At 38.6% G+C, this 11,767-nt stretch overlaps 1 protein-coding gene and 1 pseudogene across 1 annotated transcript; both read right to left on the reverse strand.

Annotated features, from left to right (window-relative positions):
• Positions 1-228: 228 nt before the first annotated feature.
• On the reverse strand, positions 229-4,145 carry LOC110717779 (annotated as a pseudogene).
• A 4,059-nt stretch (positions 4,146-8,204) lies between these two features.
• Positions 8,205-9,383, reverse strand: LOC110717584. Its single transcript, XM_021896321.1, has 4 exons — positions 9,299-9,383; positions 8,836-9,203; positions 8,413-8,700; positions 8,205-8,327 (listed from the first exon to the last, which is right to left on the reverse strand). Exons 1-4 carry the CDS (start codon positions 9,381-9,383, stop codon positions 8,205-8,207), a joined length of 864 nt encoding a protein of 287 aa, XP_021752013.1.
• Between the last annotated feature and the right edge of the window lie 2,384 nt (positions 9,384-11,767).

Consider the following 11,767-nt stretch of genomic DNA (forward strand, 5'->3'; position numbering starts at 1 on the left):
ATGGTTAAACATTCTATGAGGTTTTAAGTTTTAACCATCAACAAGACATTGCCTTGTCCACTGTAACAAGGAAATGTGAAACAAGCCGCAGATTGTGCTACAAGACACAAGGTCAAAAAAGCAATAGAATATTAGAATATACTTCGTAAGTAGTACTCCGTATTATATTATTAGTAATAGTTTGAACATTAGCTTGTATACTTCTCTTGGTGGAGATTTTCAAAGAGTTTAATAATGGAAAACCTTGTGATTCGAGTAATTTCCATTAATCAATATATATTACAACAAGAGTTCTAATTACGGCGTATATTAGGAAACTAACAAGTTGTAAAAAATTCTTTAACAGAACATGAAGTATATCTTAAACTTACAAAGAGAACACAATGTGTATTCTGATATTCTCCATCAAACTAGCCTTGATGCCCTTGTAGCAGCACTTGTTTATCAACAACACTTCAACAATTGCTAGCTTATTTCTAAAACCCTCTAGTACCTGCACAGTGTACAGTACTAGTGAACATCCTACATACAGTCAACTACAATGTATATCGTATACTACAATATACGTGCATTGTAAAAAGTACTGCCTGCACCTGAATTTATCATTCTCATTATTAGTGTAATTTGAAATAGTATTGTGGCATTTAATCTGGACAAAGATGTAATAACCTAATAACTAAAAATGTATCAGTGAAACTGAACATTGACAATTTGATTCTAATACAGCGTTCCAAGAGCAGAACCTCATTTGCAAACCATGTTTGTTATAATGGAATTTCAGTTTTCATCCTTGATTTTTCTTGAAAATTGTAACAAAAATAGCACCTTTTAATGCAGAATTACTGTTAGCAAAGAACCTAAAGCAAACTTAAATCCAGAACAATTTCCAATTGACTAATGATCATATAACTCCAAACTGAAAAAACTTGTAACAAATCAGCACAAGACCCATCTAGAAAGAGCAGCAATGCTATGAGTTATATAAAAGGATAATGCTAGAAAATATTATTATGGAATGGAAGAAGTATGATATATATCAAGTGTATTGCAGGGAACAGTAGTATTTACTTGTTTGCTACCTGTTTATAAATTAACAATGCTTAATGATGGGGATGTGTTTAATGTAGGGCCAATCCTCCCCGGGGGGGTCTTTTGGACATCTACTCTCCAGGCTCTCTGAACATCTCCAGAGCTCAAGTTGTTTCAGAGAGGTGAGTTTATTGATTCTAGTCTTTTGCAATCCCAAATACGAAGGCATTCGAGGACAGCCAAGGATTGCATCCAATCAGGCCTGCCATCCTCTGTCTCTTCTGATAGCCTCACATTTGGACAGTTCCATATCACTAACGTCTTTAAGGCAGTGAGATGCTCTAATCCTCCACAAAAACTCCTTAGTTTGTCACAATCATACAATTTCAAGCTTTGCAGAGAAGATGAGCAGTTGCGAAACACCTCCTCTACTTCTTCCAAGCTCTCCATGTCCCCCCATCGTTAAGTTTCATTATGAATTTAGTACTTTGAAAAGCCACCATGGGAAGAGAATTTAACCACACCAGGTTGTCTATTATCACAAACCTTAATGTAGGAACCTCTCCTATTTTTTCACCCCTTTTCGTTTGTAATATTTTTAGTCTTCTATTGAAGTTTTCTAACTTTAGATCTTCCACCTTGAGACACAGCGGAATACATGTCAACTCTGGGCAATCCACTATTCTCAATTGCATGTTTACGTTATCATCAAGGAGAAGATCCTCTCTCCATCCTTTCAACTTCGGCAAACGAAACAACTCAAGGCGTTCCAACGAGGGAAAGATTGATACTCCTTGAGCACATTCTGATCCAGGAGTCCAACTGAAAGCTGCTTGACAAATTTCTATGTACTCCAACTTAGGTAAACTACGAAGAGTGAGGGATTTGAGATGCCGCAAATTTCCCACTCCAACTTCTCGCAATTCTCAAGACAAGTATGTACAAGATTTGGGAGAAGTGTTGCCCAACCAGCCATTCTCACACCTTGGTACCCCCGTACTTCTAACCGCTCGAGATTCGAATGTGGTTGCAGCGCTTCCATCAACTTTCTTGCTTCCTCAATATCTACCTCCTGATGATAAAAATGAAACCGGAGGTGCTTGAGATTTTCCTTGCGTCTTAGACAATGTCCTTCGGTTCTGCTGCTGTCTACTTTAACGGCATATTTAGGCCACTTTAAGTTGATAAAAAGACTACCTTTGAGGTTGTATAATAACAAACATTTTGCAATTTTGTTTTTGGTAACAGACAGATGGCGAACTTTATCATCCAAGTTGCCCTCTAAGTTATCTGTTGCCAAAATTTCCTGCTTGGTCAGTGTTTGAGCAACATCGTGCATGAGATCATGTATCTTAAAATTCACAATATCACCGCTTTCATTTCTTTCTACGTCTTGAAAGAAACATCTTAGCAACAAAATTGAAAAATATTCCTCAGCAGCATCTTCTATACTTTGACCTTCATCTAAAGGGACGATATAGCCTTGTGCCATCCAAAGGCTTATTAGCATCTCCTTTTCTATCCTATAATCCTTAGGAAACAACGCACAATAGCTGAAACAACTTTTCAGTGGAGACTCGAGATTATGATAACTCAGCTTCAATATAGGCATGATGCCATTCTGGCTATCTCTGAGGTTGGCGAATCCGATTTGCGCAAGTGATAGCCACTTACTCTTGTCTTGACCATATAAGAGACTTCCTACCACTCTTATAGCAAGAGGGACTCGAGCACATCCTTTTACAATCTCTTGCCCGATCTTGACTAAGTCGTCAGGAGGGTTAGACGATTGTAATCCAAAAGCCATCCTTTGAAACAAACACCAAGAATTCTCCTCTGACAAGCCTTGGAGCTGGTGTGTGCTGCCATCTCCTATAAAATTTGCTGTTGCTAGTGAACGTGTTGTTACCAAAATCCAGCTTCCCTTTTGACCTCCAATCAAGAATCTTTCCAGGTCACGCCACTGATCACATTTCTCAGACCATACATCGTCTAAAACAAGCAAGTTTTTTTGGTCTGCTAGTTGATCGCGTAACTGTTTTTGCACCTGATCCATGGTGGTGTGCTCATGTGATTGGCCAGTAGCTGAAGCCAAAATCTTACAAAGAATTTCTTTTACATCAAATTGCTTCTGATCTTGATCAGAGACACAAGTCCACATCCTCAACGGAAATGCACTTGTAACCCTTGGATCGTTATACACAAGCTGAGCAAGGGCTGTTTTGCCCAACCCCCCTATTCCCACAATAGTGAGAAAAGATACATCGTGTTGCACATTAGAATCGAGCATCATAGGAACAATCTTCTCCAAGTCATCCCGTCTTCCAATGATATCACCTGCATCCACATAGGAACAGGTCTCGGGCCTTCTCCTCCGAATAGGCTCGGGATCATGCTTAAAGCTAAACTGAGTGTTATAAGCAATAGCATCCAGTTTCTTCCTGATTTTCTTAACCCCTCAAGACATCCTGTAAGCAACACCTAGCGGGTTATCAGAAAAGAAGTGACACACCTTTTTAGAGAGACTACCACCAGCCTCCAAGAGTTGCTTCTGCTGAGCAAGAGTAACAAACTCGTCCAGCAGATCATCTGCTTCAAAGACGGCGTCCCTGAGCTCCTCGAGTTTGTACTGTGCTTCGTGGGAGAGCTCCTGCTTGGCCTCTGCATCAAGAAGCACAGCATTGACGGCAGAGACAGTGCGACGGAGATCATCGAGCTGGGATTTGTAGCCAAAGATTGAAAGGATCTCTTGGAGCTCTGAACACTGCAAAGCTGCAAGCAGAGTTTGAGCAGCTGATAGAACTGTGCCAACAATATCCATTTTTTATTTTTTATTTTTTTTTTGTGAAATAAGATGTAAAGAATAAGGTAGTGATAAACAAGGTCTGCTATAGTCCTATCATACGGTTGAATTCTTGTAGCAAAAGGAGATAAGGTAGATCAATTTGACATGCTGGACAAAAGATGACTGAATAAAATAACGGTTGCAACTTGCAAGCTCTGCTATAATCCACTCAAACGAAATAATGCAAGATCAAATTTTCACGGACCAATAATTATACTTATGCCAGGTAGTGCTATAATTTCATCTAAAGTAATAATTCAGTGGCTCCACAAATTTGATTTTTCCTTTCCTGGTTGTTTCACGAGTCTAGTGGGGTTATCACTAAAACAATTTCTGGGAAAACGCTTCACAGAGTAACCACGTACTCCCCATCTCTTAAAGATTGTCCTGTGTAATCATTCCCAAACAACTTGTTTGTTTAGGTGAACTGCTATTCGTCGCTTCCAATTTACCATACGTCGCTTTCATTTTAATATAAAGTGACCATTTTGCCCTTTTCTTAATTTGGGCTATATAAGGCTCCACCACTTTGTGAGAAAGATTCCCGAGCATTTTAATATTATTCTCGAGTACTTTGACCCACCACTTGCTTTAAAAAATTCCCGAGCCCACCACCAAAAATCTTATTTTCTTTTTTTAAAAAAAAATTATGAAGCTTTATCGACGGGTTTTGGACGATGAACGACGACAACGATCATACATTAGAGGCATCGTCGGAAGAATCTGTAAGTCGTAAATTTTTTTTTTTTTTTTTTTTTATGTAAAGGGGACTTCCGCCCAGAAAATCCAGATCCTCCATGGGGGATCCGCCTAAGATTTCCAGATCCACCATGGAAGATCCGGAAATCTTAGGTGGATCCTCCATGGAGGATCCAAATGTTCTGGGCGGAAGTCCCCTTTTCAGAATTTTTTTTTTTATGTCATTGATTATTAGTAATATTATTATTCTTTTTACTAGTGTTATTATTATGATTATTATGATTACGATTATTATTATTATTATTGTTGTTGTTGTTTTGTATTATTATTGGTGAACATAAATTGAGTTGCGCAAAAAATGTGGTTTGTAATTGTTATTAATATTGTTATTGTTATTGTTATTGTTATTATTAGTCATTTTTGTTAATATTAGTTTATGTTAATGTTAGTTAATATTAGTGTTAGTTGATGTCAGTTAATATTATTTAATATTAAGAAATGTTATGATATTGGTTAATTGTTGTGATAATATTGTGATATTATTATTATTATTATTATTGTTGTTGTTGTTGTTGTTGTTGTTGTAGTTGTATAAATATTATTATTATTATTATTATTATTATTATTGTTTTATAAATATTGTTATCAATATTATAATTAAAATAATAATATTGGAGTGTTTTGTGTGTTTTCTTTTATTTTTATAGGATTCGGAGTTTGAAGACGGCGGTGACGGTGTGAATTATAATGCGAATTTTTTCACAGACACGTTTGATGATGTAGTTAGATGGGCGGATGTTGTTGCCATAAATCTGGGATTTATTTTGGTTGAATCGTCTTACAACAAAACCAGAGATGGTCGACCGTATCGATATTTGAGATGTGATCGGGGACAAAAGAGCAAGCCGAGAGATCGTGAGAACGCAATTCGGAAGGACACAAAAACCAAAGCTAATGGTTGTCCTTTCTATATCAAGATATATTATGAGTTCATCACCGATAGTTGGAAGATCCGGGCAAAAAATGATGCAACTGGGACCCATAACCATCCAATGATTGTGTATCAGGAGTCATCGTAAAATCAGTGGCTTGAGCCCGGATGCGAAGAAGGTTGTGCATAACATGACAAAGTCCAAGGTTGCACCGCGTAACATCATGGCAACTATTACATAGCAATTTCCAGATGATCATCCAAACATCAGACATATTTACAATTGGCGGAATGACTTAAGAACGTAGATGTCTGATGGGAGAGGAGTTGTTCAGCAATTTCTTCATTTGGCGAGACAGAGTCAGTATATTTAATGGGTCATGTCTGATGATCTCGGCGTTCTACAGCATGCGTTTATGGTGCACCCAATCACGGTAAACATACTACGCACGTACCCACATGTGATCGGTATGGATTTGACTTACAAGACCAACCATACGGGATGCCGTTCTTTGAGATAGTTGGTGTGACCCCGACAAATCAGAATTTCCTCGTCGGTTATGTGTTCATGTGCAACGAGTGCACGGCAAGATATCGGTGGGTTTTGCAGAGATTAAGAGAGTTGATTGGGTATGATAAGGAATCGTCGGTATTTTTGACATACCGTGAGCTTGGCCTCTGTGCGGCATTGAGAGCAGTGTTTCCAGGGACGTCGCATTTACTTTGTTGATGGCACATTAACAAAGATGTGGAGGATCGGGTCACTAATATGTTCAAAAACAAGAGGATCGGTGCGAGTTTCAAAAACGGGAAATGGAAACATATCATGGATGCTGCAACCGAGGCGGATTATAATGCTGCTGTAGATACAATGAAAGCTCGGTGGGCAAGTTATCCGGCAGTGATTAGTTATGTTGAGAGAACATGGCTTTGTCATAAAACGAAATTTGTGACATTTTGGACGAACCAAGTTCTTCACTTAGGTAACATGAGTACTTGCAGAGTTGAGAGCCAACATTCGGTCGTGAAGATGTGGTTTGAATCTTCGACAGGTAAGTTGTTATTATGTTGTAGTTGATGTATTTACTTCGTTTTAGTTATTTTAATTATAAATCGTAACGGTTTTTTATAATTTTAATCAACGGCAGGTTCTTTGGATACCGTATGGGCCCGAGTACATTATCATATTGGCAATTAGATCATTGCAATTCGTAATGGTTTGGAGGCGTCTAGGTCGAAGATTGGTGAGAAATATAGACAATTGCCACTGTCACGTATTAACGGCAAGGTGTCTCAGCATTGTTTGAAAGTTCTCGATGACAAGACGAGAAGGATGAGGGAGCTGAGTTATCAGGTATATGAGCGTTGTGGATGTGCAATGCGTGTGACCCACGGTTTGACATGTGTTAGCCAGATACATGATTCGCTAGTTGCACAAACAGGCTTGTACATAAGGCAAATTCATCCGTTCTGGAAGACCTTGGTTATCGGTGATGGTGTTGATGTACCGGTTATCGGTAAGTTGTTAACGATCGACCGAGGAAACTGCACATTTTCATTCCCTGGTTGATGAGGTCATTGGTAGTAATCCTGCTGTACTTCGAAATGTATCTCGCATCATTGAGGAGGAGCTGCATCCGGATCATTCAAACCTTGAAGATCCACATGTAAACCACAACGTTTGAGGTCGACCAAGGAACAATGATACAAGACGAGATCCTTGTTATTTCGAACATGTCAACCGTCGAAACACTCAACGTAGTGCATAGCAAACAGGTACGATTGGCTATTGTGATTTAAACGTATTTCATCTTGTAGCGTGTTAATAACTGAACATTAATTTTGTGCAAAAGCAGAAGATCCATGTGACATCCGCCACCTTGACCTCAAAGCGTCTGGAGCTTGCTTGTCTCTACAAGCGTAGGTGTTTGCACTTGCTTCAAGGACCGATGTTGCCTTACATCACGGCATGGAAGGATGTCATTGGTGATGGTAGTTGTAGCTTTCGTTGTGTGGCCGACTTCTTCTTCGATGATCAAGCGCAATGGTTTGACGCTCGGGAAATAATAGCAAACGAGGTCGCCGCTCATCCATTCCTGTACGAAAGGATTTACGGGATTGGAAGGGTTCGGATGAATGTGGAACGTATTCGATCGGATGGTGGGGCTGTTGATTCACGGCATTGGATGGTTGCAATTCAAGATTTATTTCCTATTGCTACTTGGTTCAACGCAAGGATTATTATTCTTGGTGTAGGCACTGTACCAACCTGCTACTACCCATGCCTCACGATCTTACCGTTACAAGCACGAAACACGATCAGGGCACCCGCCCGAGAGTTTGTGATCAATACAGTTGGGGGGTCACATTTCATCCGTATTAACCTTGCAGAAAATTCACCTCTTCCATTGATTGCAGGATGGTGGACCAAGCACCATGAGCCAAGTGTTGACGGATGGGATCAACAATATGAAGTTAGAAAGAACATGTGGGATGCATTAATTGGGCAGTGAACTCATTTATGTACTTTCACTTAGGTTGAACAGTTGTAGCTATGTAATATAAATCAATAAAAGTAATTAAACAAAGTTTCAACAAAACCAAATATTAAATAAGTCTCCAGTTCTTAAATTACATCCCGAATACAAAGTAGTGTAAAACAATGACTATCACCTAATATAAAACTAAAAGACAAGTAATTCACAACCCCATCATCGCCTTCCAGTCAACTATCAGCTGCTCAGTCATTGCCCTTGTTTCACATGACATGCTGGGATACTCATCCAGTGCTCTTTGGTGAATCTCCATGGACTGACCCATCAACTGCAAATAAGAGAACAACATATTAATTATAGAATTACAATTTGTTTAAGTGGTATTTATAGTATAATAAAACAAAAATACTTACATAGTCCGTGTTAGTCCTCTCAGGTAGTCTGGTACTCCCATCTGATGACCCACCAGGAGAAAGACGAGCATGAAAAAATCGGTACAGCCACTGCATGTAACCAAGAGCGACCAGAGGAGCTCCACCACCAAGTCTGGCGAGGGCACCTAAAACAACACTGAAAGACGAACCAGGGACAAACCGAGTCCACATCAAAGATGTCATCTCGGTCGAAAAGTCTACCCGATACATCTTCAAGTTCGTCGGTCTCTTGGCCTTCTCAGGCCTGACAATGGTCCTTAGAATGTCCTGCACAAATCCAAGTTGTCAGACCACTCGATCAGGCATGTATGGCTCAATGATGCTACGGTACTGGATGCAGCCAATAAATAGAGTGGCTGGCACGCGTCGTGCAAGATCAACTCCGTACGATAGCCAGTTAACCTCATTATCAGTCAGCTGATCCAATCTAGCACGAAAAGCGAGGAAGCGCTCCATGCTCTTGTTGGGGCATCCCGATTCCACATCCCAGGCAGACGCACGAGGAATACTAAGCTCCCTCGTCAAGGCACCCTGTTGAGGCCAAAAGCACGGAAAGTACTCGTGGATCCACGCCTGCAAAAGCGTGAGACAACCTGCGATTGAATCGACATCTTTTCTTGATGCCGTACCCAGCTGGCGATATAGATATGCTAGAGCAACTGAACCCCAAGAGAACTCATTGATCGGAAGATCATCAACAACAAGATCGTTGAGGAAGGACAGATGAATACAGTTACCACTCTTGTCCAAAAACAGACATCCGCCTAGTACTAACCACATGTAGGCACTGTAATGGACACTTCCAAAGTCGAGCCCATAATCCTCTCGGTCAGCACCCCACTACCCTGCCAAATGATTTTCGTACCGCACTTCTCATTCAGCTCTTTCGCAGTCATGTCCATGGAACCATAAACACGAAGCCCAAGAATATGGTACACATCGTGCATCATGATCGTGATCTCCCCAAATGGCATATGAAACGTCTTCGTATATGGTTGCCATCTCTCAACAAAAGCAGAAATCAACGGTCAGTCAAAACGCCTAAACATGATCCCGGGTAAGTGAGACAGACCACTACCATCAATCAATTCCAGGTGCTCCTGTGCAAGACGACCTCGCCAGGTAACCAATTCAGTACACAATTGTGTCCTGCTCAAACAGCGCAAAACATTACGCTCCTGCCCGCCCCATATATATGCAGCCACGTGACCACCAAAACTAGGGATAACAGTACCATCCTCAGGACCACCTGGCATCGGCTGCTGCACTACCCACGTCTCTGCTGAGCTGGTGGAAGGCTGACTCGCTTGACTACTACTAACAAATCTTCCATGCTAACCCCTATACACCGTATGATAATCCTGAGGGTCATACTCTTCATCTCGATCAGCCTGACTTGCCCGCTCTTCGTTCTCATTGTCAAATGTAGGCACTCCACCCGACGAGTACATGGGGAGGCTCCGTTATGACTGATGCTCCCCTGACCAATTACCAGGAGACCCATATTGCTTCTCATGATGAAACGATGCCCCCGTATTTACAGAACGACCCGACTCCCTCCTAACAGACGCATTCAAACGTCTTGATATTGCATGACGAGCACCCGAACCCTCAATCTACATTAAATAAGTACAAAATCAAATATCAGTAATAATTACAAATATAACTATAATATTAAAGTTGATCAACTAATATTCAAATTCGAAAAAATAATTTCAAAAAAAAAAAAAAACCAAATAATAATACAAAACAACACACTACTAACAACATTACAAAACAACAACAACAACAACAACAACAACAACAACAACAACAACAACAACAACAACAACAATAATGGTAATAATACTAATAACAACAACAATAATAATAATATTCCCAAAAACGATAATAATAATAACAACAATAATTATAATAATAGTAATATTGCTACTAATAATAACAATCCTAATACTAATAACATTACTAATAATAATAATTTTAATCATAACAATAATAACAATATTAATACTAATAACATATTTACAATAGTAACAATATTAATAACAATAACAACAACAACAACAATAATAATAATAATAATAATAATTATTATTATTATTATTATTATTATTATAAACCACAAATTAAATTTCGCAACACACTACTAACAACATTACAAAACAACAACAACAATAATGGTAATAATACTAATAACAACAACAATAATAATATATTCCCAACAACGATAATAATAATAACAACAATAATTATAATAATAGTAATATTGCTACTAATAATAACAATCCTAATACTAATAACATTACTAATAATAATAATTTTAATCGGTTATTTAAAAAATATTAATCATGAAAAAAAAATATTAAGCACGAAAAAAAACATAAAATTAATCACGAGAAAAAAAAAAGGGAATAATTTTAATCGGTTATTTAAGAAATATTAATCACCAACAAAAAAAATAATATTAAGCACAAAAAGCAAAAAACAAAAAATTTGAAGAGAAAATTGGGAAATTTTGGGACATCCGCCTGAAATTTCCGGATGTCCCAAGGAACATCCGGAAATTTCAGGCGGATGTCCCAAAATTTTCGAAACTTTTTTTTTCGGATTAACGAACAAATTCCGCCACGTACTTGCTCGCCGCCGCCACGACCGCCGTAAGTCAACCTGATTCGCCGCCGGTCCGTCATTGCTACCCTCCTTGGATTGGTGGTGGTTGTTGGTGTTTTTCTTTTTAATTTTCTGTTTTTTTTTATTTGGATTTTCAGATTTTTTTTTTCCCAAAATTTCTGATTTTTTAATTTTTGGAGAGAATTTGAAATTTTAGAGAGAGAAAATCTTAGAGAGGGAAGTACGAGCGTGAAATGTATTGTACGTGTCGTGAGTGAGTGTCGTGAATATTTATATATGAGGGGTGAAAAAAAAATGCGATCGACCCCTTGTAATTTGGGAGCGACATTTAACAAGGGATAGGATCATAGGAGAGGAGGAATAAGGATAAAAGATGAGAAATTTGACTAGTCTTTTATTTGTTTAAAGAAATGGGGTTACGGAGGGGGTTAGTGGGATAGAAAAGGGAGTTATCACTCTCAAATACTTCCTCCGTTTTTTTTTATTTGGCTTATTTCTTTTATCACGTTTGTCAATGCAAAACTTTAACGATTAATAACTTTAATTTTCTATAAGTAAAAATTATAAAAGTTATATATATTATGATAGTACTTATTGAGACGAATTCAAAATGATCTCACATGCATATGTTTTTCCTTACATATTATTCACAAAAGACGGTCAAGGAAAGTTGGCGAGTAGTGTAAAAATCAAAGCGGGTCAA

Source organism: Chenopodium quinoa, unplaced genomic scaffold (genome assembly GCF_001683475.1).
Source record: "Chenopodium quinoa cultivar QQ74 unplaced genomic scaffold, ASM168347v1, whole genome shotgun sequence".
NCBI classification, from domain to species: Eukaryota; Viridiplantae; Streptophyta; class Magnoliopsida; order Caryophyllales; family Amaranthaceae; genus Chenopodium; species Chenopodium quinoa.

What these genes read in the sequence shown, in the direction of transcription:
- LOC110717584 (XM_021896321.1), bottom strand. Translation starts at nt 9,383, where the DNA reads ATGATGCACGATGTGTACCATATTCTTGGGCTTCGTGTTTATGGTTCC. An exon ending in ATCAGCTGACTGATAATGAG is followed by an intron (nt 8,701 to 8,835) that starts GTTAACTGGCTA and finishes GGATTTGTGCAG; the next exon opens with GACATTCTAAGGACCATTGT. An exon ending in AGAGGACTAACACGGACTAT is followed by an intron (nt 8,328 to 8,412) that starts GTAAGTATTTTT and finishes TCTTATTTGCAG; the next exon opens with TTGATGGGTCAGTCCATGGA.